The following is a 24,970-nucleotide window of genomic DNA, read 5'->3' as shown; positions in this document are numbered from 1 at the left end:
TGTACCTATCCATGGGGGGGAGGGACACTTTGGAGTTTCTGCCTCTGGTGCTGAAAAACCTTTTTCAATGAACCCCTCATTGAAGGTGCATGCTGTGTTTTGTTCCAGATGTTCCTCAGAGCTGGCCGGGATGTACGTATGTAAGGAAAGCTCCTGCTCAGATGGAGAGTGCCTGATTGACCAACAGACTGGCAATTTAAAAGAGGGATGCATGTTTTTAGCGAACAGCACTCAAGACGTGAAAACCTCTGTTATGTACATGCAAGCATTAGATTCGGTAAGTAAGCATTTTAAGGTAAGCTTCAAACCTGAGGCATGAGGGAAAGAAGCGTTATTTCTTTTAGTTTTCTTTTTTTTTTTTTTTTAAAGTTTGGAAGGAAAACAATAAACAATAAATGACAAAGTAAGGCCCTGTCAATGACAGTTGTCAAAGTTATACACATGGCATCTTGACAATTCACTTGTCCGGAAATACAGATATCAATCCAGCATTTTTCAATAACATAACTAGAACATTGCATATATTTCCAAAGCCCAATATTGTCTTTGTTTTAGACCGATACGGTATTATATTATAGAGTAAAAGGAGGAGGAGGAGGAAAGGGGACCCCAAAGAGCACACCAAGGGTTTAAAGCAATGCTGAGCCTCGGGATCATAATCAGATACTCACCTTAAGGGGGAAGCCTCTGGATCCTACTCAGATGCCTCCCATAGCTGAGCGCAGCTCCCCTCCACATCGGAGCCGTGCTCCTTCCCGTCTTGTAGCATGGCCGCGCAGGCTCCGGCTCAGCTCCGGCTTATTGCGCATGCGTGGGCGGGCTTGCACGGCTACTGCACAGCCATAATACAGGGAGAAGAGCTGCGTGGCCCCAATGTGATTAGCCACAATGCATTGCCGCTAACCTTCGGGGGTGCCACGCTCAGTGACAGGGGACATTAGAATACAGAGGGAAGCCTCAGTACGATCCTTAGTCTTCCCTCTCTTTAGGTAAGTATCTAACTTTGTACCCCAAGCTTTTGCTTGGGTAGACTTTAACAACCGAGGATGCTCAGGAATTGGTAGGAAAGATTACATTGTTGGAGTTCCTCTTTAATCTGTTATCCACTTTACTGAGGTATTCATCTATGCTCATATAAATACTACTGTAATGAACGCTGGAGAGGCAGCTGCGGGGAATAGCGCTACTACCACAGCTGCCTCCAGCCCCCTGTTTAGCAGCATGTCTGGGCCTCAGGCGTCTAGCACGCCGAGGACGGAACTTTCAGTTGCACATAGGGTTGCCTTGTCACGCGCGCGCGCGCATAGACGGGGCCTTTATGTGGGGAGGAGGCGCGTCAGCTGACCGGCTGGTCGGCTGACGTCAGAGGAGACGCTCGAAGCTCCTCATTGGATGATCGCTGGGGGCGTGCCTGGAGGGTCTCCTTCGCTTCATAAGCCGTACTGTGTCATTCGCAACTTGTCTGCTGTTGCGAATACTTTGTGTTAGCGCTCAGACCCTTAGATAGTTCCGGTGTGCTTTCATCCGGGAGGAAACCGGGGATTTCACACAAGATAGGAATTGTTTGATAGCCTTGATCATAACCTTACTGTATATTATTTGTGCATGACTCTGGCTTGTTCTGACCTCTCTCTTTCTAAGTGATTCTGTACCTCTGCTCATCTGATTCTGTTGCCAAACCCTGCCTGGTTATATCTTTCTGACTCTGCCTCCCGATTCTGTACTACATCTGTCTGTCTGTTGCCAAACCCGATCTGTCTGACTACTCTACTCTCACCAGAGGGCCCTTGTCTCTGGTGAGAGGCATTATACTGATTGTACCCACCAGCCCTTCTGGTGAGGTGTTGCTCTTATCAGTATTACTGTTGTACCAAGCACCTCCTGTATTTGTTGTCACATCAGCTTCTGATATACCAGTATTATAGGTGATTCTGCAGATCACCTTATAATCAGGTATATATCTGCATTATAGGTGATACTGCAGATCACCTAATAATCAGAATTCTGTCGCTTGCTGACACAAATCGTTACAACTACTTTTTGCTTTCTTTGCTCAGAGTCTGGTGGTATTGTATAATGTGTTGCAGGTTGTAGATTTTTGTGATGAACATAACCACAACACGGAAGCGCCAACTATGCAGAACAAGATGTGCGGCTACCGAAGCACCTGGAACGTTATTCAGGATTCTGATGACTACAAGTCCACCATTCCTGTGTCAGGCACCAGGCTTCCATCACCGCCCTCCTTTATACTCATGCAAACCAGGGAACGAGTTGTCTGCCTAGTTCTGGATGTCTCTGACAACATGTCCAAGGTAATTACCTCGTTACTTATTACCTTTCCACATTTTGCAATCATGTTGATGTATGTTTGTTGCCAGCATCACACATCCTTCTGGCTCCTGCTTTATCTGATTTGGTTCTGTAATTCATACTACATTCACCCTGAAAAAAATATAAATATCTTAACCTCTTGAGGACCACAGTGTTAAACCCCCTAAAGACCAGGCCATTTTTTAAAAAATTGGCTACTGCAGCTTTAAGGCCAAGCTCCAGGGCTGCACAACACAGCACACAAGTGATTTCCCCCCCTTTTCTCCCCACCAACAGAGCTCTCTGTTGGTGGAATCTGATGGCTTCCCCTGTGTTTATTTTTTGTTTTATAAATATTTTTATGTTTATTTTTTAAATAAATTTTACTATTATTTATTTATTTTTTCTCTCCCTCCCCGCAGCCAGCAAATCATGCCGATTGGCTGTCATAGACTTCTGCCTATGAGAGCGATCGCTCTCTAGTGTCCCGGGGGACAGCCATATCACACGGCTGTCCCCAGTATAGCGCTGCTGCAGATCCCAGCGCTGTACAAGGTAATTAGGTGGCGGTTTCGCCGTCTAACAGTCTCCGAGTGGCAATCACTGCCGGGAGACTGAAGGCAGAGCAGAGCTCCGCCTACCAAGCAGCGGACGCGCAATCTCCTGCACTGTGAGCCCCAAGGCCCTTACACCGATCGGTGTTAGGCGGTCCTGGGGCTGCCGCGGCCACACCCATCGGTGTGACGCGGTCAGCAAGCAGTTAAGGCTGCCATATACTGGTCGACTGCCACCAGATCGACCAACAGATAGAGTCCTCTCTGATCGAATCTGATCAGAGAGGGATGTAATGGCTGCCCATACACTGCACACAGGTTTTGAATCAATTTCAGCATGAAATTGATTCATAACCTGTGGAACTGCTGCTGCCACCCTGCCTCACCGCCCCTGCTCCACCGGCCAGCTGCAATACATTACCTGTCTGCCGGCGTGAGTCCCCGGGTCCCTGCAGTCTCTTACTTCTTCCAGCGTACTCCTCCATTCTTGCTTCATTTCCTGTCCCATCCTGTGACAAGCAGAAAGTTCAAACAGTAGAGCATCCTCTACTCTTTGAACTTCGCCTTCTCACAGGATGGGACAGGAAGTGAAGAGAAGACGGAGAAGATGCCGGAAGAAGTTAAGACTGCGGGGACTTGGGGACTCGCGCTGGCCAGACAGGTGATGTATCGTTGTGTCGGTCGCCACCGTATCGACCGCCGCTAATGACGCGCTCCCGACCCACCGGCGATCGAGTAACATTTTCCGCCTGGACAAATCGACTAAATTGATCGATTTTGGATGGAAATCGATCGATCGGTCAACATTTGCGTTAATGATTTTGCAGCAGCTTCGATCACTGTGATCGAATCTGTCGTATTTCGATGGGAAATCGTTGTAGTGTATGGGTACCTTAACTGCTCTTGAATCTCTTCAGCAACTGGCCAGTGTGCTAAGAAGGGAGTGGGTGAAGGAGTGATGATGGTGGCTCGCTCACCTCTCATTACAGTTCTGTAGTGATTAAAGCGGGATTATACTCCCAAAACTAAAATTTCAGTGACTACTGTTTTTTTCGGACCATAAGATGGTCTGGACTATAAGACACACCTAAGTTTAGAGGACAAAAGCCAGGAAAAAATATGCTAAACCCAGTGTGCCCATGGTTCAAGGGTGTCTTTTGGATCTTCTCCCCCCAATTATTATGTCCCCCTTGTACCTTTTTGTTTTTACCTTGTTTGCCTGTGTGTCTCCCTTGTATGTCTGTGTGTCCCCTTGTATGCCCTTGTGCCCCCAGTACCTCTTATGTCCTCCTTGTGTGCCTGTATGTCCCCCTTGTACTTTTTGTGTCCTCCTGTGTCTTCCTTTGTCCCCTCCTCTGTCCCAGCACCCTCTCCTATTCACTTGTGTAGCCATTCAGGTGTTCCCCCACAAATACATACTGCAGCCCATTGGAGTGAGAGGGGTGGCGGGGAATCTGAAAAAAAGAGCGCCTGGGGCTAATGGACTATTTGGACGCCCCATAGACGCTAATGCAAAATATTGGCTATTAGGTGCCAAAGAATAAATTAGGGCACCCGATAAAATTCATTTTGATAATTTGTAAATTATTGGTTTAACTTTTTATACCATTTTTTTTGTTTTAATAATATGTAAAGTATCTTTTTAACTTTTTATATCATGAAATTTTCAGATTTTTATTACATGAAGAAATGATAAAATATGGTTATAGACAATATTATAAAATTTTGGCTATACCCACGCCCTTTTTTCCAGGCGTCCTTATTTGATGTATGCCACTGGAGTGATGGTGGAGCTGTGGGCATGGAGACACACTCAGACTGGGGATGCTGTTTCCGCTTCACCTATGGTAGCTTGCCTGTAATGTACCTTGTTTCAGTGTCTGCAGTGAGTGCACTGGTGGAGCTGTGGGCATGGAGGCTCATTCTGACATGCCCACAGCTCCGCTGGTACTCTCCTCTCACTCCAACGGGCTGCAGTATGTATTTGTGGGGGGACACCTGGCACTGTATTTGGACCATAAGAAACACTCCCTTTTCTCACCCACTTTTGGGGGGGGTGGTACTCTCAATTACATAAAAGAACATTTGAATGCATTCTCAAGCATTTCCTATGTGTAAATTTGTTTATTTTCACTGCAGAGAGCATTAGAAGCTTGCTTAACTCGTTCGATATCTGGTTATCTACAAAGGCTATCATTGCTGGCTAAAGCTCTCTGCATGTGCCTTCATTCTGCCCCCCTTCTGCTGAATATAAGCATCACCCTGGCAACAGCTGAGTTACTTCAGCAGAAAAGGAGGAGGTCAGAGTGAAGACAAAAGCGCGGGAAGATTCTTCCCTTTGCCAATGACTAGAGATAAGTAAACTTCTACTTGTGTATGCCAATTTGCACTTATATGTCTGTACAGCACATCCTTCCAGACATATTAAACTTTCTTTTACGTTTATTTTTGGCCAAGAATAATTTAAAGTGTGTGCAGCTTAAAGCAAATCTGAGGGGGACCAAACATGTAAAATAAAATATTACTGGGTGTTCTTTTGCCTTTTACCAACTACTTAGCATCCTTTTTTGACCCTGGTTTCCCTGCCTTTCCCTATTTTACCTTGCTCCCCCACTCTGTCTGACCGGAAGTGTTCACAGCCATAACCTCGCATGTCTGCATTTGGCATGAGTGACTTCTCGGATTCTGCATGCCCAGTAAAAGGAATCACTTGTGCATGATAATTCTTGTAACTGGGCATGTGCAGTTTGTGATCTTACGCATGCCCAGTGCAGATTTGCAAGCCAACGTTACTGTGAACACAGTGTATCCAGCGCAGGAGACTTGGGCGCACAGGGAGTAACTTCGGCGCCGTCAGAAGATCGAGCTAAAGTTACTTTTAAAACACAATAATTTGGCTTCCAGCAATTGCTGGAAGCCGAATTAATTTATTCCCCACAATCCATGGCGGCCTGGAGGGGGAATAGTATTTAATACGGCCGGGACTTGTGCAGCAGCAGGATCAGCAATATACTGGCTGTATCCTGCGCCCAAGTCTCCTGCGCCGATTCCTCTCATATGCACGTTACTGGGCATGCATGGTTTGGAACTCAACAATGATCAGTACATAGTCAGTCAGGGCTCTTCCTGTGCAACTTATTCAACTGTCTTACCAGCGAATAATTAAATTTAACAAAATGAAGAACAGGATAGACACTGAAGGGCTGCAGATAGTGGTTAGTGCTTTTTGAAAGTTATATGAACACCCATCAATACTTTATTTTTAACAGTAGATTCACTCCAGATACCCTTTAGTGAAGAGTAATGCTGCTCATACCTATGTGAACAAGGACTAAGAGGTCTCATAGATTCAAACAGAAGTTATTTCACAGTAGTCACTTCACCAGATTGAAAAGCCAGAACACTACTCACGTACTTTCATACCACTAGCGTAATACAGATATACAGTTCAGATACAGGGAGTGAGTTATGCATATCTGAGCCTTGACTCGTGAATTCATTTTGATACAAATTCTTTATCATTCTACAAGTAGGGTGACCGACTCCATAGGCTACGCCAAGCAGCAGCTATTTTTATACAGCATGTTGTTGAAGAGGGCTCCCGTGTTGCCATTGTTACTTTTAATGAAACAGCAGAAGTGAGAAGCCATCTACTTAATATCACCAGTGATGATACACGTCAGAATCTAACTGCAAGCCTTCCAGTTGTGTCTGGTGGAGGAATATCCATATGTAAAGGCATCTTAGCTGGATTACAGGTACGTCATGCACAAAAAAAGGCGTACAAACATTTTGATTTTAATTTTTAGGAATATAACAAAATTTAAATTGTGATTATTTGCTAGATCAGGTAATGATGTCACATTTATAAGCATTATAATGCCTGCTGTGAGATCTTTGGGAGAAAAGGGAAAAAAAGCCTTATCTGATTGCTTAAACCAGGGATGTCCAAAGTTTGCAGACCAAGGGCCATGGGAGTGTTCTGGAGATTGCTAGAAGGCCGAACTAGAAAAATTAAACTAGCTAATGCACGCAGGAACGTGATTTCGTGCACGTGTTACGATGCATGGCATGCACGGCGGGGGTTGCGTTCCTGCATGAATCAGCAGCGCTAGCATTAATTACCTTGAAGGAAAATCGCTTCTGTCGTGCGCATGCGTCATACACACACACACACACACACACACACACACACACACATACACACACACGCATACTTGCATACATACACACACATATAGTACATGCATTCACATACAGTATGCATGCATATAGACACACACAAATATAAACACACACACATACATACCTGCTCTGATGCAGTTATTCTTCTTCAATCACTCACTACTTCCTCTTCTACCTTCTGGGATGGCACTCGACTGCCTTCACATGCTGCAGTTTTCCTCTGTCCCATCAACCCCAGCGGCAACATGCTGCCACACTAATTGGCTCTGGACTACCATGGCAAGGGGAGGAGTTAGATCACAGAAAAGGTAAAGAGCTATTTCGGATGGCTGAGGGTCCGCTTGCCATTAAATATTTCAAAGAACATCGGGAGCCACTGGGAAAGGCTCGGTGGGCTGTAAATGGCCCACGGGCTGGACTTTGGACATCAGCGGCTTAAACTAATTTTTTACTAACCAGTGACCACAAAAAATGTTCTCCTAGATCTGTATAGACTAATTTGCAGTGCTTGGTCTTGCCTGTGCTGTTTTATTAGGAGGTGTAATAGAAATCACTTATAGAGTACCTGATTAGGAGCCTAAACACTGGCCACCTCCTGCACCACAAACTTTCACTGCTATAGGCTACAATCATCTGAGAGAGCTTCAGTCTGTGCCTCCCTTCTTGCATTATCAACAGCAGGATAGTGCTCCACCTACAGAGTCAAATATTTTCTTTGCACTCCAATGCTTCTGGTCATGTGATACATTTGAGCTGTCAGATCATGCAAATATTAGATGGTAATTTTAGATCTGTGATTTCAGATTGGATGGGTTTACATTTTTTAAATTTTTTTTATCTTTTTATATTACTGGTGTACTTTAAACTTTCTGTGCTACAACAGTGTTTTTAAGCAACATTTCCTGCTTTGATGTCCATGGTGTTGACCTTTAGTTTACAAGAAAGAATATTTGGTGTGAGTCAATTCCAAGTTTCCAACCCTGATACTAAATAAAGGTTTAATGGTTCAGTGACATCATGTCAATAAATGTTTATCTCAGATCAGTCAGGGTAGTCACAGCTCCATTTCCTTTTTTTGCAATGTAAAAATTCTGTCTTTTATTTGCATTTTTTTCCTTAAGAAATAACTCACACCTACTTCAGGAAAAGAAACTGACAGATCTTTTAACACATAAATGTTGAGAATATCATGACCACCAAAATAATAAACTTAATATGTTCTTGATATTCCAAGAGGCTTAAAGGTATAAGGAAATAAAGCATATTGTTTTTCTTTATTGTAGGTTATAAAAGAATTTGAAGGAGGAGCTGAAGGGTCTGAGATTATTTTAGCCATCGGTGGAAATGATAGAGATTTGAGTAACTGTTTACCTGAAGTGGCGCTAAGTGGCTCAGTTATCCATACTATTGCCATAGGACCCACTGCGGATCCTGAATTGGAACACTTGGCTGAAATGACAGGTACACTTAGAACATTGTCAAATAATGTTGACAGAACGATGTAAGTATATAAAAGAAGAGTACATTACTAAGCAACAGAGGACCCTGCTAATTCTTACACAGACATGAGACAATGGTCATGCTATGTCTTCACAAGGATAGTAAAGAATTGTACATACGCTAGATTGAACTCCGCTGAAGCGGCTGTCTCAGCCAAGATTCTAGTTTGTATATAGGTGAAATCCAAGGCTGCATAAACGAAGTGATGGATAAGTGCGTTGTTCCCCTCTTTACCCCACCCGCCAAAAACCAGTAGAAGCAGGGCTTTTTGGCGCCTGCCTCACCGAAGCTTGGTGTGGCTATAGCAGTAATGCTATAGTCCACGCCCCGCACATCGGTAATTCAGGGATCCGGACCCCAAGTTATTTCTCCCTCTGAGTTGTGAGGGCTTAGAGGGAATAAAGTATTTAACACACACACCCCCACACTGAATTTATGCGGCAGCAAGGTTAGCTGCCATTCGGCTCACCCTGCACCAAAAAGCCATGGGCGCAAAAAAGGCATAAACCAGTGATGCCATCTGGAGCACACCAACTATGCATGGAGAGTCAGGAAGCTCAGACACATTCAGAAAGAAAAGGATGAAGATAAAATGGGGCCCTAGGCAAGATACCGATTTAGGCCTTCTGCTGATGGTCACCTGGCTTTTATTTAGTAATATTGGGGCTAGCATTCACTATGCCCCTGGACTTTCTCCAGGACCTAGGCAACTGCCTATGATTGCCTTTGGATGATCCAGCTCTGCATTCATAGCACCTGTTACCCAGAAGAAGATGCCAGCTCAAACTGGCCCATCATTATCTTTGTTATTTACTGACATAATCACAGGTTATTTTATGAACCCTTAGGGTTAATTTAGTTATAGCAGTAGAGTATTGTACCATGTTAGCCATCAGTAAAAGCAAGACATTTTTCATTTAAAAAATGTTATATAAAAATAGCATAACAGCCAGAGCCGGATTAAGGCTAAATGGGGCCCTAAGCAAAGTAACTGATTTGGGCCCCCCCATCATGTCGTAATAGAATCAGAAGATGCAGCTGCACAGCAATATGTCGCACACACCGGGCAGCCGAGCTACTGGTTGCTATGGGCAACAGCACGCTTTCCTCTGTGGGTGCACAATGCAGGGAATAGCAGCGGCAAAATGCAGAGTGAGAGATGAATGGCTGGGACATTTGCACTCAGGGGCTGGGGCACCCCTGTGAAGAGGGCGCCAGATATCACAGCAGCAGCACTTTCCCCCTGCATCTCCAGCCTGGCAATAGCAGAAAGCTCTGGACACCGCCAAACCGGAAGCCATTCCCCAGACAGAATTACATAACCACTCCCACCACCGAACAACCAATTTCCTCCCAAACTAGACAGCCACCATGCAGCCTCCATCCCAGTGAATACGATAGTCCAGCAGAGAAGGCAGCCGCAGTGGGGGAGAATGACAGCACCAGATGAATCACATTCACCTATTGCGATCCAAGCAATAGAGGTCCCGTCATCCGGAGCCCATCTGTCTCCTCTAGAGTGCTGCCGCTCTGTTACTACTACTATTACTACTTCCTACTTCATGTCTGATCTGAGAATCAGGAAGTTCAGAGCGAGCGGCTGCACTGTAGAAGAGACAGATGAGTTTCAGATGACGGGATCTCTATTGCTTGGATCATGGATAGGTGAGTGAGCGTTTGCCATCTGCTGCTATCATTCTTGCTGCAGCTGTGGTTCTCTGTGGGAAGGGAGGGTGGAGTGGGCAGCGGCAGAGCGCACAGTAGCAGGAGGGGGACCTAGGAGGAGAGCCTGGCTCTGAAGACAATCAGCAGCGCACAGCATCATTTGACAAGACAAGACAAATAACATTTATATCGCGCTTTTCTCCTGGTGGACTCAAAGCGCCAGAGCTGCAGCCACTAGGAAGCGCCCTATAGGCAGTAGCAGTGTTAGAGAGACTTGCCTACAGTCTCCTACTGAATAGGTGCTGGCTTACTGAACAGGCAGAGCTGAGATTCAAACCCTTGTCTCCTGTGTCAGCGGCAGAGCCCTTAAAGGGACTCCAAGCAGTGCCTGTGGATATGCCTTTAAGCATACCCACAACTAATTCATTACATCCTCACACCTACCAGCATGATGTTTGTAATTATATCCCCCTGGGTTCCTTATATTTCATTGCATTGTGCTGAATCGAGCTGCCAACTTTGGAGAAAAGTCGTCCTGTGGCCGTGATTTCGATCGTGAAAATATCAAAAACTAAAAGGCATAGAGCAGCTGTTTATATATCATTGGAAAGAGGAGAAAAAGAGCTTTAAAATGATATGCATCTTTCCATAGTTACTGCACTGCTCAGAGTCCCTTTAACCATTATACCATCCAGCCACCGCTGACTTTGGAGAAAAGTCATCCTGTGGCCGCGATTTCGATCGCGAAAATATCGAAAACTAAAAGGCATAGAGCAGCTGTTTATATATCATTGGAAAGAGGAAAAAGAGAGCTTCAAAATGATATGAATCTTTCCATAGTTACTGCACTGCTCAGAGTCCCTTTAACCATTATACCATCCAGCCACCGCTGACTTTGGAGAAAAGTCGTCCTGTGGCCGCGATTTCAATCGCGAAAATATCGAAAACTAAAAGGCATAGAGCAGCTGTTTATATATCATTGGAAAGAGGAGAAAGAGAGCTTTAAAATGATATGAATCTTTCCATAGCTACTGCACTGCTCAGAGTCCCTTTAACCATTATACCATCCAGCCACCGCTGACTTTGGAGAAAAGTCGTCCTGTGGCCGCGATTTCAATCGCGAAAATATCGAAAACTAAAAGGCATAGAGCAGCCGTTTAGATATCATTGGAAAGAGGAGAAAGAGAGCTTTAAAATGATATGCATCTTTCCATAGTTACTGCACTGCTCAGAGTCCCTTTAACCATTATACCATCCAGCCACCGCTGACAGGATGGCAAGGGCTGGTTTATGTGCTAATGGGGCCCCTTTGACTCTGAATGGGGCCCCAAGCGACTGCTTTTGTTGCCTGGTCGGTAATCCGGCCCTGATAACAGCACATAGCCAAAGCATATGAGACCTTGGAGCATAAGGTATGCATAGCCCCACACAAATGGCGAAACATTCACAAATAATACAGTTGGGCACCAGTAGCACCACTGCATCATATTCCAGTGCACTAAGATAAGTCCACATTCAAATAGTAACATAAACCTTGTATATTTTAAGGGCCATTATTCAGGACAGCTGATCGTTTTAATCAGGTCAATAGTTACCATAACTCAGTGGCGGCGCTACACTGGGGCTTACCCAGGCTTAAGCCCCAGCTGACAAGCTGTCAGCCCCTGCAAAAGCCCCCCCTCCGCAGGGCTGCCGAGCAGCAGGAGGGGGGGAAGCGGAGAGAAGAGAAAGCCGTGTGGACAGTGGCAGAGAAGGGGGCCGTCTCCCCCCTTCCCTCACCTTGGGGCTCCCACTCTCTGCCTCGCTCCCCCCTCAGATAGCAGCGGCTGGCGTCAGAAGACTCACTCTCTTCCCAGCACAGCTGATCTGTGCGCCACTCTGGTCTAGTCTAGACCAGAGTAGCGGCGCACAGATCGATCTCTCTCTCCCACGCTGGGAAGAGAGGAAGTCTTCTGACCAGCCAGCCGCTGATATCTGAGGGGGGAGCGAGGCAGAGAGTGGGAGCCCCAAGGTGAGGGAAGGGGGGAGACGGCCCCCTTCTCCGCCGCTGTCCACATGGCTTCCTCTTCTCTCCGCTTCCACCCCTTCTGGCCTGGGGACACCTATGGTAAGACCTACCTACCTATACTGGGGACAACTATACACCTGGCTACATATACTGGGCACATATACCCCTGGCTACATATACTGGGCACATATACCCCTGGCTACATAGACTGGGCACATATACCCCTGGCTACATATACTGGGCACATATACCCCTGGCTACATATACTGGGCACACATACCCCTGGCTACATATACTGGGCACACATACCCCTGGCTACAAATACTGGGCACACATACCCCTGGCTACAAATACTGGGCACACATACCCCTGGCTACAAATACTGGTCACACATACCCCTGGCTACAAATACTGGGCACACATACCCCTGGCTACAAATACTGGGCACACATACCCCTGGCTACATATACTGGGCACACATACCCCTGGCTACATATACTGGGCACACATACCCCTGGCTACATATACTGGGCACACATACCCCTGGCTACATATACTGGGCACACATACCCCTGGCTACATATACTGGGCACACATACCCCTGGCTACATATACTGGGCACACATACCCCTGGCTACATATACTGGGCACACATACCCCCGGCTACATATACTGGGCACACATACCCCCGGCTACATATACTGGGCACACATACCCCCGGCTACATATACTGGGCACACATACCCCCGGCTACATATACTGGGCACACATACCCCCGGCTACATATACTGGGCACACATACCCCCGGCTACATATACTGGGCACACATACCCCCGGCTACATATACTGGGCACACATACCCCCGGCTACATATACTGGGCACACATACCCCCGGCTATATATACTGGGCACACATACCCCCAGCTACATATACTGGGCACACATACCCCCGGCTACATATACTGGGCACACATACCCCAGGCTACATATCCTGGGCACACATACCCCCAGCTACATATACTGGGGACATCTATATCATTACATGCATTTACTGGTGAAAGGCTGTCTGTCATGTGCATTAACTGGTGAAACATTGTCTCTTATTACATGCATTTTGTGGTGAAACGCTGTCTCTACGTGCATTTACTGTTGAAAGGCTGTCTCGTATGTGCATTTAGTGGTGAAACGCTGTCTCTTATGTGCATTTAGTGGTGAAAGGCTGTCTCTCAATACATGCATTTACTGGTGAAAGGCTGTCTCTTATGTGCATTTAGTGGGGAAATGCTGTCTCTCATTATGTGCATTTACTGGTGAAACACTGTCTCTCATTACATGCATTTACTATTGAAAGGCTGTCTCTCATTACATGCATTTACTGGTGAAAGGCTGTCTGTCATTACGTGCATTTATTATTGAAAGGCTGTATGTCATTACGTGCATTTACTTCATATTTATTTTTTATGTAACTACATTAGCTGGTACAACTACATTACAGTTAGCCCCGCCCACATGTCATGACCACGCCCACTCCTGTCGCCCCCCTTCAGCCCCGCCAGCCAGCCATTGTGCCCCTTTCGAGCCCCCCCCAAAATTCTGAAGCTGGAGCCTCCACTGCCATAACTCCTATAAGTCAATGTCTGGGGGCAGGATACCCACCCCAGTGTAACCAAACATATAATCCAGGAACATGTCCTGCTAGGAGAGAGGATCAAGAAGACTGAAAGAAAGAAAAAGTGAGAAAGAAAGGAAGAAAAAGAGGAAGAAGGAGCCTATAAAGGCCAGCTGCAGACCATTAGGCCTTTTCAAATATGTAACCTGCTGAGAACCTGGAGTCCAGTGTTAGTAATTAAGAAAGTAGGGTTTCCATACTTGATCAAATTTAGGTAAAGTGTCATCTAAGATAGCCTTCATTCTGTTGAAGCATAGGTCATGACTCAGGGTTGATTTGAATAATGGAAATTGTAGTGCAGAAGATTTCCAGGAACTTGCTATTACTCTTTTCGCTGCAAGAAAATTGTCAATAATTCGTTTATACTGATACTTCAGGGGGCTTCAAGCCCAATAGAGCAACTTCTGGTGATTTTAGAATTTTTCATCTGGTGGTGGTGTATACCACCTGGTATACCCTTATCTAAAATCTGTGGGCCTTGGCACAGGACCACCGTATATGCAAAAATGAACCCCTTTGTCCGTATGCTTTAAAACATAATCTGTTATGCTGGGGATACACGGTACGTTTCTGTACCGTGTATCGACCAGCTGATCCGGCCAGCTGGCTCGATCCGGCGCATAAAACGTGCCGTGTATGCCCAGCATAAGTCCTAGGGTCAAAATGTTCTAACCAAACAGGTGTTAAATATCATTGCAGAAGCATTTCGTACTAAGTCTTTACTATGGACACGCTCATGGAGCAGTTTGGGGTGAACTTTCACAAACAGAGTAAGTCCTCCGGTTCAAGACTAATATTGAGTCCCTGTTCCCATTTCAAAATATTATATATTATTTAAAATATCAATAGAGAGCCATGAAGGGGTTGCATCTTCTCATGCCACACTGCCAAATGTGATACCTAGGCTGCGATGTTCGGCACACTCAGTTGTTGGTGGATTACTCTGAGGGACTCTGGTGCTCCCACAGCTGACATTCCTCAAAGCCAGCAGGATCTCTGCATATTTTTGATTCACTTAGTTAGTTGCATATGTCCCAACTGTCACGATTTTGCCATAACACTAACGATTTGCAGGCTGTGTCTTGGTGTCCCCCGGCACTGGGCAAACGTCCCAACCTCTTCACAGAGCAGGAGAGTTTGCAGTTAACCGTTTCACTGCCCAGAGCCTCTGCAGAGACCACTATGATACATGCTTCATATAACACTGTGTTTCCTTCCCTCACACTTCATGCCACAGTTCATCCATAGCCCAAGGTAAACAGCAGGCTTAGCAAGGAACGCTTTTGAAGTTTAGAGATAGCGTTCTCTGTACTGGCTATCTGGTTGCAGACCATGTAAATAGAGAGGTGGACATCTTATCTTTCAACATGTGTGCACAGTATATGCTTGCAGTGATGTGCTAAAAACTCTATCTGTATCAATCATATTGGTTGCATTCATCTGTGTTATTGCTCTTATTAATTACCCGTATTGTGGTACAAGATCCTTAATTAGGGTTAGTTGTATGATTTTATGCATTTACAGTTCAGGAACTAGAGTTATGCTCTTTGTAGGGGTTAGCAATGTGTTAACATTTCTTACCGGTATATGTGGAGTATTAGCCAGAAATAAAGTATTTAATATTTTGCTCATTTTAGTCTTTATTTTCTTTTTTAATATATTCATAACTCTTCATGTAGTGCTGTTTACTCTTATTTATATACGTTAATACATATGTGTGCTGTGATTATTCTTTAAATAACTTGCCTACCATCGCTCAGTGTGCCAATTTCTGCATAGGGGGGAGGGGGAAACCACAGGACACAGGGAAACTGTATAGGGGATGGGAGGGTCGTGGTTTTGAAAAATTGTTGTATGGTTAAAGGTGTGGCAGGGGCATGTCTTAAGGTGAACACACGAGATAAAATAAAATGATCCGATTTTACAGAAATCCGATATGATCAGATCTCCCAAAAGCTTTTTTTTTTTTTCATTTGACTGAATTTTTTATTGATATACACACCCTAGTCATTTTCTCAGAGTTTCCAATCATTTTAATCCTAACTGGGGAAAAATTGAACATATGTGTAAGGTACATTAGTCATATTTTTGAAATGTTACAATCAGTCAGAAAAATTGATTGCAATTCTTGAATTGAACAGATATTTAAAAAATTGTATGGTTAGTGTCCCTTTCCCTGGTTGGGAAGTGATTAAACTAGCTGAATTCAAAGCTGCATAGCGGGATTAAACGGTAGCTTTTGTTTTTATTTGCTTCCTATTTGTGTCTTGACTGTCAATATGCTTTATCTTAGGAGGGTCAACATTTTACGCCTCAGATTCAGTGGATTCACACAACCTAATTAAAGCTTTTATGGAAATATCACCTAAATATGGAAGTGTTGCAGAAACATTTGTAATGGTGAGACATTTTTTAAGTATTTCAATTTGAAAATATATTCACATACCGCCTATGTACCCCTGTTCAAGATTTTTTTGGGGGGATTTGTGAAAGATAAATATTAAAAAAAAAAAAAAAAGAATTTGTTTTATTGATTGGTATTGCTTTAAATGTGTTCCAACTTTCTGTAGGTGTATAATGACCTTCTGTCCAAGTCTTGCATCAGGGCTGGCTTCCAACTTCCCAGTTGCCACCCAATCCTTCGCAATTCAGCCTTCTAGGTGGGAGGATGAGTGGCAATTCACAATGCAACTGTGCTTCATCTGTGAAATCCATATGTTATTATTATTATTATTTGTTGTATTTATAAAGCGCCAACATATTACGCAGCGCTGTGTTGTGACCTATGTTACTGTTACCTCTCCATTATATCATGTCATTTATCAGAACAGAGGATAACATAATCCCGCACCCTCCAGTTGCAGCAAAAGAGGGAGTACGATCAGTACTGTGTGCACAATAAGAGACTGGTGACCATTTATGATACAATCAAATTAATACATTTTCCCATTTTTTTAATAAAATAATCAATTTGATAAGAAATTGAAAATAAACTTTTTTCGATCGAGAAAAAAATTATAAATTTTTCCATTTAAATCTGATCAGATGTGTTGGAAAAATCAGATAGAAAAATATAAAAACTGCGAACTACCGCTATGGTGTAGTTATGCTATGGTTCCTTCAAAAAAGATCCAGCTGAAAAGCCTTGTGTGGTATCACTAGCGCTTTGGGGTGCAGTTGGATTTTGTGGATATTTGGGTTGGTGGGCGTAGGGGATGGGAGAACCATTTTAATGGTAAATAAGAGCGTAGGAAGAAAGAACATTTTAATGGACATGCGATTATGTTGTATTATTTCTCTTGTATGTTTATGCATGCATTCAATCTTTTCCTTTTTTTGTGTTTAGATAAAGAACAATAAGCAGTTCATAAAGCCTGGAGACCATCTTTATGGTTCTGTATTTCTAGACAGGACTGTGGGAAATGACACTACCTTTATTATAACCTGGCAGGCCTCTGAGCCCCCAGCTGTTGTGATTGAGGACCCAACAGGATCCAGTGACATACAACCTGAACATGACTATGTATCACACATCTCTTATCTGAACATCCCTGGATCCGCTCAGGTAAAGTACAGATCCTTTAACCTCCTTGGCGGTGCATTTCTGTCAGGAATTAGGAGTCAAAAGCGGTACATTTTTTTTCATGAATTTTACGCCTCCGATTTTTAAGTCTTAACCTCCTCAGCGGTATGGACGAATATATCCGTCCATCACCGCCGGAGGTCGCCGCTCAGGCCCTGCTGGGCCGATTTTTACAAAATAAAAAGCAGCACACGCAGCCGGCACTTTGCCAGCCGCGTGTGCTGCCTGATCGCCGCCGCTCTGCAGCGGCGAAAGAGGGTCCCCCCAGCCGCCCGAGCCCTGCGCAGCCGGAACAAAAGTTCCGGCCAGCGCTAAGGGCTGGATCGGAGGCGGCTGACGTCAGGACATCGGCTGACGTCCATGACGTCACTCCGCTCGTCGCTATGGTGACGATGTAAGCAAAACAAGGAAGGCTGCTCATTGCGGCCTTCCTTGTTTATTCTGGGCGCCGGAGGCGATCGGAAGAACGCCTCCGGAGCGCCCTCTAGTGGGCTTTCATGCAGCCAACTTTCAGTTGGCTGCATGAAACAGTTTTTTTTTTATTTAAAAAAAACCCTCCCGCAGCCTCCCTGGCGATCTTAATAGAACGCCAGGGAGGTTAACTCACCAAAATACATCAGAATAAAAGTGTGGTAGACATTCTGCATATAAATAAAAGTCAGGAACACAAAATTGTTGAAGTAAATAAATTTATCAATAATCTGAAATAAAACTGTATAAATAAGGCAGCAGATTATGCAGTATGTACATATATACTCCTAATACACCTCCCGTGTGTGGTATATTTTAAAGCAAGGAACACACAGAGCAACATCACAGTCTGGACAGTAGAATCGTGATTCTTTCCTGATTCTTTTCCCCTTCTCGTCGCTTTTGCTGCAGCACACATGACATGTCCTAGTTGGGGCATTTTTTTGGGGAGTTGGTGGAATGTATTCCATAAAATGACGGCCAGTGAGGCGCTCCGGATTTACCACATAAGAGGCACGGCGTCCAACTCTGGCACCCGATGCAGTCTGGTACCTTAGACAGATACATTCGCACAGTTTCCAGATGAAGTCAGCGTGCGTCACTGGCCTGTCACTTCCCTGCTTGTGCAGAATGTATGCATTCCAAATGCTTTGTTCCAGTAGGTGCCGGAAAATCTTTTTATAATACTTTTTCTGCTGTTTCCTGACAGCAGGATAAAAGGTCACCGCCTGGTCAGCTTTGTCCACACCACCCACGGTGTGGTTATACTCCACCACGACCTGCGGTTTTACAATATCTTTTCCTCCTCTCGTTCTGGTGGGGACAGTGGAGGTGTCATGAACAGTAGAGAGGAGACAGACGTCTTTTTTGTCCCTCCACCGGAGGGCTAACATCTTCCCTTTCTGCCAAGCAGCTATGTCCCCAGTCTTCAGCTTCTGCTTGGCAAAGGCCGACGGCATCTCCCTCCTGTTAGGCCTAACAGTGCCATAGATGTCAGTCTTATGCTTTATAAGAATCTCAGACAGTTCAGGGGAGGTGTAGAAATTATCTGTGGTGAGACAGTAGCCTTTGTCCAACAAAGGCTCCAGAAGGGACAATACAGACGATGTCGCCACTCCAAACTCGCTAAACCTGGGACAAAATGTTGTGCCTTTTCCCGTATACAAAATAGTATTCCAGATGTATCCGGTACTTGACTCGCATAGCGTGTATGATTTTATCCCAAAGCGGGCCCGCTTTGAAGCAATATATTGGAGCCAGCTCAGCCTCCCTTTATAGGCCATCAGGCTCTCGTCCACGCTGATGTCCCTCTGTGGCACATACGTGGTCCTAAAATTTTCCACCACCATCTGGTAGACCTCCCAGATTTTTTTTAGTTTTGGAGCAGGGTGAGTCGACTCATCAAAAGTTTTATTGTTGGAAAAGTGGAGAAATTTCATTATAAGGGAAAAACGGTACTCGGACATAACTGTACCGAAGAAGGGGGTTGCAATGATCTTATTCGTGCTCCAGTACCATTTCTGCAGGGGCCTCCCCACCACTCCCTGCAGAATGATCAGGCCCAAAAACAGCCAAATATCCGCTGCTGTTACCGGCTCCCAGGTCCTGCTTCTGGAAAAGGGTCCTTGAGGAGTAGCCAATTGTTGGGTCGCATAGCGATTAGTCTCCTCCACTATCCTCTCAATAACCGCCTCCGAGAAGAAAAGCTGCAGGTATGCCAGGGGGTTGCACTCGCATTCCTTCTTCAGGCCAGGCTCCCCAGTAAAAGGGAAACGTGGGGGCGGTGGCGGAGCCTGAGAAAGGTCGATGGGGCACCAAACCCGGACATCACTAACTTCGCTGGTGATGGAGTCGCTGTCGCTATCTGGGTCAGATGACAGATCCCCAGGTGCGTCGCTGTCACTGGAGTCCGCCAGTGACTGCAGATCGCTGTCCTCCAACTCCGCCAGCGCTTCCGCGGTGAGACGCCTTCTGGAGGATGATGCCATAGTAAATCCAGGCAGAGGTCGGTGCAGGCAGCAGGCAAAGAGTAGTCCAAGTCCAGGCAAAAATCGTCAACAGGTAATCAATCAAATCCAGGCAGAAGGCAGAAAGAGTAGTCAAAGTCCAGGCAAAAATCGGCAACGGGTATTCAATCAAAATCCAGGCAGAAGGCAGAAAGAGTAGTCAAAGTCCGGGCAAAAATCGGTAACAGGTAGGCAGAAATCAGATAAGATAAGCACTCACAAATCACAGCCAGCTCCTCTCCAGCTCAACAGCCACAACTCCTCTCAGCAATCCAGGAAGCAAAAGGCAACATTGCATTGGATACAAAATCCCATTGTATCCAATACAATGCTGTTTTGGGCCAATCAGAACTGTTTATTTTAATTTTTTTTATACTCCCTCCCTCCCTCCCTCCCCTGTGACCCTACGCTGCCCCTACGTCACTTGCCGCTGATCGGCTGAGCTAATTGGCCGCCGGGTCCCCTAGGATCAGAGCGGTAATGGGGACTCCGGCCGGCCGGGTGGAAGAAGCCTGGGTCCCGCTGACAAGCGCTGATCGCGCGCGGGACCCAGGATTTGGCTGCAGGCACTTTTTTCCAGCCACCCTCCCCATGCCTTCTCGCCGCCCGCGACGTCACGACGCACCGCCGATCCTCCCAGCTAATTGGCCGCCGGGTCCCGGAAGATCAAAAGGTAATGCGGACTCCGGCGGCCGGGGGGAAGAAGCCTGGGTCCCGCTGACAAGCGCTGATCGCGCGCGGGACCCAGGAAATAGCTGCAGCCACTGATTTTAGCCTACACGAGCAGAGCTCGGGCTTACCGCTCCTGACATGTGTCAGTCAGCCCGAGCTCTGCTCGTGAATACCGCCAAGGAGGTTAATCCAACAGAAAACAGGAAGTACTCAAAGTGGAGCAGAAAGACATGTGAAAATTGTATGGTGTGTACTAGGCATTACACTCAACTGTAGCTGAATAAACAAACACAGCTCAGTGCAGTTGATTTCTACAGCATTTCTATGTGGAATGAACACTTTTCACCCTGTTCTTTGCAAGAGCTCGGGTCCACTCTAATTGAAAGCCTGCATGCAGTGAGTCAGTTACAACACTGTTTTGTGAACAGGCCCATAGAATTGTATGGGCAGTGAGTTGACATGCAGAATTATTCTGCAGTGCAACTGAGCACTGTGAACTAGCCCGGACAGAAAACATACTTTTAAAATCTATTTCACTAATATATCATTATGTCTTCATTAAACTGTTTGTATTCAATAAAATTTGACTATGCTAAATATAAAAGCTCTGTATATTTTTTTTTGTATAGGATGGCACTTGGACGTACAACATCACAAACACCTTAAATGACAGTCAGCTGCTTGGTGTCTTTGTCACCTCACGGACATCATTGAAATTGGCAGAACTTTTGCGTGTTTCTGCTGGCAAGATCAGCAACACTGTCACTTTTCCACACCCACTTACTATATCTGTAGAGGTGAAGCTGGGCTACACTGCTGTGCTGGGAGCAAATGTCACAGCTGTCATCGAAGCAGAATCTGGAGAAGAGCTTGTTGTCACACTCAGTGATAATGGAGCAGGTAAACATAGGACTTAATTACAAAATCAAAAACAAAACTTTTTTGAACAAGGGCGTCTGAACCAGCCGCGCAGCTTCTCACTCAAATGCATTTGGACTGTTCAGGACTTAGGAGGAATTTGACTTGGTATTTGCTCAATGTATGATTACAGTACAACAATCTGACAGTATAACAGTGGATAAAAGTACATAAAGGGATGAATATACTTAGAAAAAGGACTGCATATTGAAGTTTCTTACTTGCTAGTGCTGCTGTAATTGAGTGAGCACCGGGTGGGAGGCAATGTATTGCCAAAGGTGCAAGCATCGCAGTATCAGAACTATAGCATGGTTCAGTGGATCAGTTCATTCAATAGAATTTTTGGCAGCAAGTTCAAACATTGCATTTTCCTCCAGGGTGCTAATTTGAAATTTCCTACTTATATCCAGTTGGTCCAAATCATGGACTAATAGGAAGCCTGAAAGAAAAATGAAGGAAAAAGTTTACTGCAGGAGATAGAGTTATATAGAAAAAGAAAGAAGGCTGCAGTTAAAAAAAAATAATGTGTAAGGATTAAAAAAAAGGAATTTTTATAATTTATTATTTTTTAATAAATTTTACTTAACACTTTGTTTTAAATAGATATGGGGTCAACAATAACACCATGTATCTATGTAGCTGATGGTCTAGGAATCCCGTTATTTTTAAAGGGCCTTCCAAAATCCACCATAAGTTTTCCTCAGTGCCTACTTCCGCATGCACAGGGGCAGTAACCTCCACTTTCACTAGCAAATATTTCATGAATGTTTTTGACAGGAAAACACATTTGTAAACCTGGTAAGGAAATTGGAGAGGGAATATTTTTGCTTACTATTAACAATAACAATAACAATAATATTTATATAGCGCTTTTTTCCCTGGGGACTCAAAGCGCTGTATATTATCCCCATACTTCAATAGAATTTTGCCCCAAATCAGTTAGTGAAACTTCTAAGATTTAGTGACAGTACACATTTGTATTATGTGCTTGAACAATATGTTTTTGGAATGGCTTAGGTTCATTGCAAAGCAGGTTGTGCTATAGTGCACACCGCATGCAAGCGTAATTTGGGGTTCCGATCACCGGACCCCAAATTACTTCTCCAAGTTGCTATGACTTAGAGGGGGAATAGTATTTAACTCCAATGGGAATTTGAGTGGCAGCAGGGAGAGCTGTCATTCGGCTCACCCTGTGCCCAACTCAACAGTGAAGTACTAATGCGTGCAAAGTTGATTGATCATTTAGGGATTCTTACAGTCAGTTCAACAGACCAATAGGAAATTTGATGCTTTTGCCAGAGTTCCCTCAATTTGTGGATTAATCAAAGCAGATAAGTTAAAAAAAGACCCAAAAATATATTTGAATCTATCTTCTTAGGGATTCTTATTAGTCAGTTCAACAGACTAATAGAAATTAAAGAAATACAAAGATGCTTTTGGTGGGAAACTCTCAACGTTCTGTATTATACAGAATAGAGAGGAGTCCCAGCAAAAGCATATTTGAATCATCCCTGGGAATTCTCAGTGTTACACTGATGTCAGCAAGATTTTTCACAGGTCCAAATCAATGGACTAGTGGGAAGCCCAGAAGGCAGATTGGAAGATGCTTTTTCACGGGTCCTTTTCAGTATTACAGCAGGTGTGACACATACAGACATGTGTTGGGGGGCTCTTCAGTCAAGATCTAAAGGATATTGGTATGAGGTCATTTATATAATTATATTTATTGTCAATTAAGGGGGCTTCCAAATGACACCCCAAATCATCCCTTGGGCACTGGAGTTGGGCATGAGCCCCTTGTGCATAACTTTGAACTGGGTGTTCTGTAGAGGAAGGGAGGACTTGTCAAACCTGATTCCACATGGCACATGCTTGTGAGCTCGGAACTCACTGGAGAATACTAGCCTGCTTGAGGTACAAGGCGTTCACAGCGGCTGGGAGAGGGGACTGCATCCTTTCTGTTTTTTTTTCAAATGCATATTTAAATGTGTAGCATCACTTTAAATTTCACCAACTGACTCAGAGATAATCTTACTGTAGATTGAAGCATAGAGAAGATATGCCTCCATTCCTCCCCTTCCTACTTGGTTTACAAATGCATTTTACTGCCACAACTTTAAAATCAATTTATTACATTTTTTTTTACTTCATATGTTTCCACAAGAGACCCTGACATACATAGCAAAAATCACCACGATCTACCATGTTTTAACCACTTGAGGACCCACCCTTTACCCCCCCTTAAGGACCAGCGCTGGTTTAGGTGATCTGTGCTGGGTGGGCTGTGCAGCCCCCAGCACAGATCAAAGGGCACTCAGAGCGATCAGATCGCCCCCCTTTTTTCCCCACTAGGGGGATGATGTGCAGGGGGGGTCTGATCGCTCCTCCTGGCTGGCATTTTGCGGGGGGGGGGCACCTCAAAGCCCCCCTCCGCGGCGAAATCCTCCCCCTCCCTCTCCTACCTGCTCCCCCGGGAGATCTGGGCTGCACAGGACGCTATCCGTCCTGTGCAGCCAGTGACAGGACGTCCCCTGTCACATGGAGGCGATCCCCGGCCGCTGATTGGCCGGGGATCGCCGATCTGCCTTACGGCGCTGCTGCACAGCAGCGCCGTACAAATGTAAACAAAGCGGATTATTTCCGCTTGTGTTTACATCTAGCCTGCGAGCCGCCATCGGCGGCCCGCAGGCTATTCACGGAGCCCCCCGCCATGAATTGACAGGAAGCAGCCGCTCGTACGAGCGGCTGCTTCCTGATTAATTAGGCTGCAGCTGGCGACGCAGTACTGCGTCGCTGGTCCTGCAGCTGCCACTTTGCCGACGCACGTTATGAGTGTGCGGTCGGCAAGTGGTTAAAGTGCATTTTCCTGCAACCGCTTTAAAACTGATTTTTCAAAAATGACGTCATGCTCAATTTTTTTTATTACATGTTCCTACGAGGCATAATCAAAGAGATGCAAATATTCCCGAGTTTATGCAAATCTATTCAAATTTTTATGGAAATATATGCAGCTTTAAAATGGACCTATCAATTTAAACCTGGGTGGGACTTGATTGCTCCATTTTCAAGCTGCATAAATTTGCATAAAAAATTACATAAATTTGCATACAAGTATTTGTACCATTTTTCAACTGACATTTTCCACAAGTAATTCTGACATAGACAGCAAGGAAATACTGAATTATAATATTCACCATATTTAAAAATGCATTTTTCTGCAGCAACTTTAAAATTGATATTTTTTTTAAAAGGTCTTTTATAATTTTTTTTATGTCACTCGATTTAAAAACACATTTTTCTTGAAACAACTCTAAAATGACATGGTTATTCCTGCAAGTAACCATGACATGTATGGCAAAAAACACTGAAATCTGTAAAAACAACTTTTTCCCACCACGAATTTAAAACCGATTCTCACAAAAACGC

General features: G+C 44.8%; 1 protein-coding gene across 1 annotated transcript in view; it reads left to right on the top strand.

Moving 5' to 3' along the window:
* Positions 1–24,970, top strand: part of LOC137521091 (calcium-activated chloride channel regulator 3A-1-like) — an 81,199-nt gene that overhangs the window by 40,479 nt on the left and 15,750 nt on the right. Inside the window, exons 5-11 of the mRNA XM_068239876.1 lie at positions 109–277; positions 2,088–2,315; positions 6,401–6,625; positions 8,336–8,513; positions 16,188–16,294; positions 17,241–17,459; positions 21,256–21,526. Of these exons, the coding sequence (XP_068095977.1) occupies positions 109–277; positions 2,088–2,315; positions 6,401–6,625; positions 8,336–8,513; positions 16,188–16,294; positions 17,241–17,459; positions 21,256–21,526 (1,397 nt within the window). The remainder of the gene's footprint in view (positions 1–108; positions 278–2,087; positions 2,316–6,400; positions 6,626–8,335; positions 8,514–16,187; positions 16,295–17,240; positions 17,460–21,255; positions 21,527–24,970) is intronic.

This window comes from Hyperolius riggenbachi, chromosome 6 (assembly GCF_040937935.1).
Source record: "Hyperolius riggenbachi isolate aHypRig1 chromosome 6, aHypRig1.pri, whole genome shotgun sequence".
Classification (NCBI taxonomy): domain Eukaryota; kingdom Metazoa; phylum Chordata; class Amphibia; order Anura; family Hyperoliidae; genus Hyperolius; species Hyperolius riggenbachi.
Note: the sequence above shows the minus strand (reverse complement) of the source record. Positions and strands in the feature narration are given on the sequence as shown.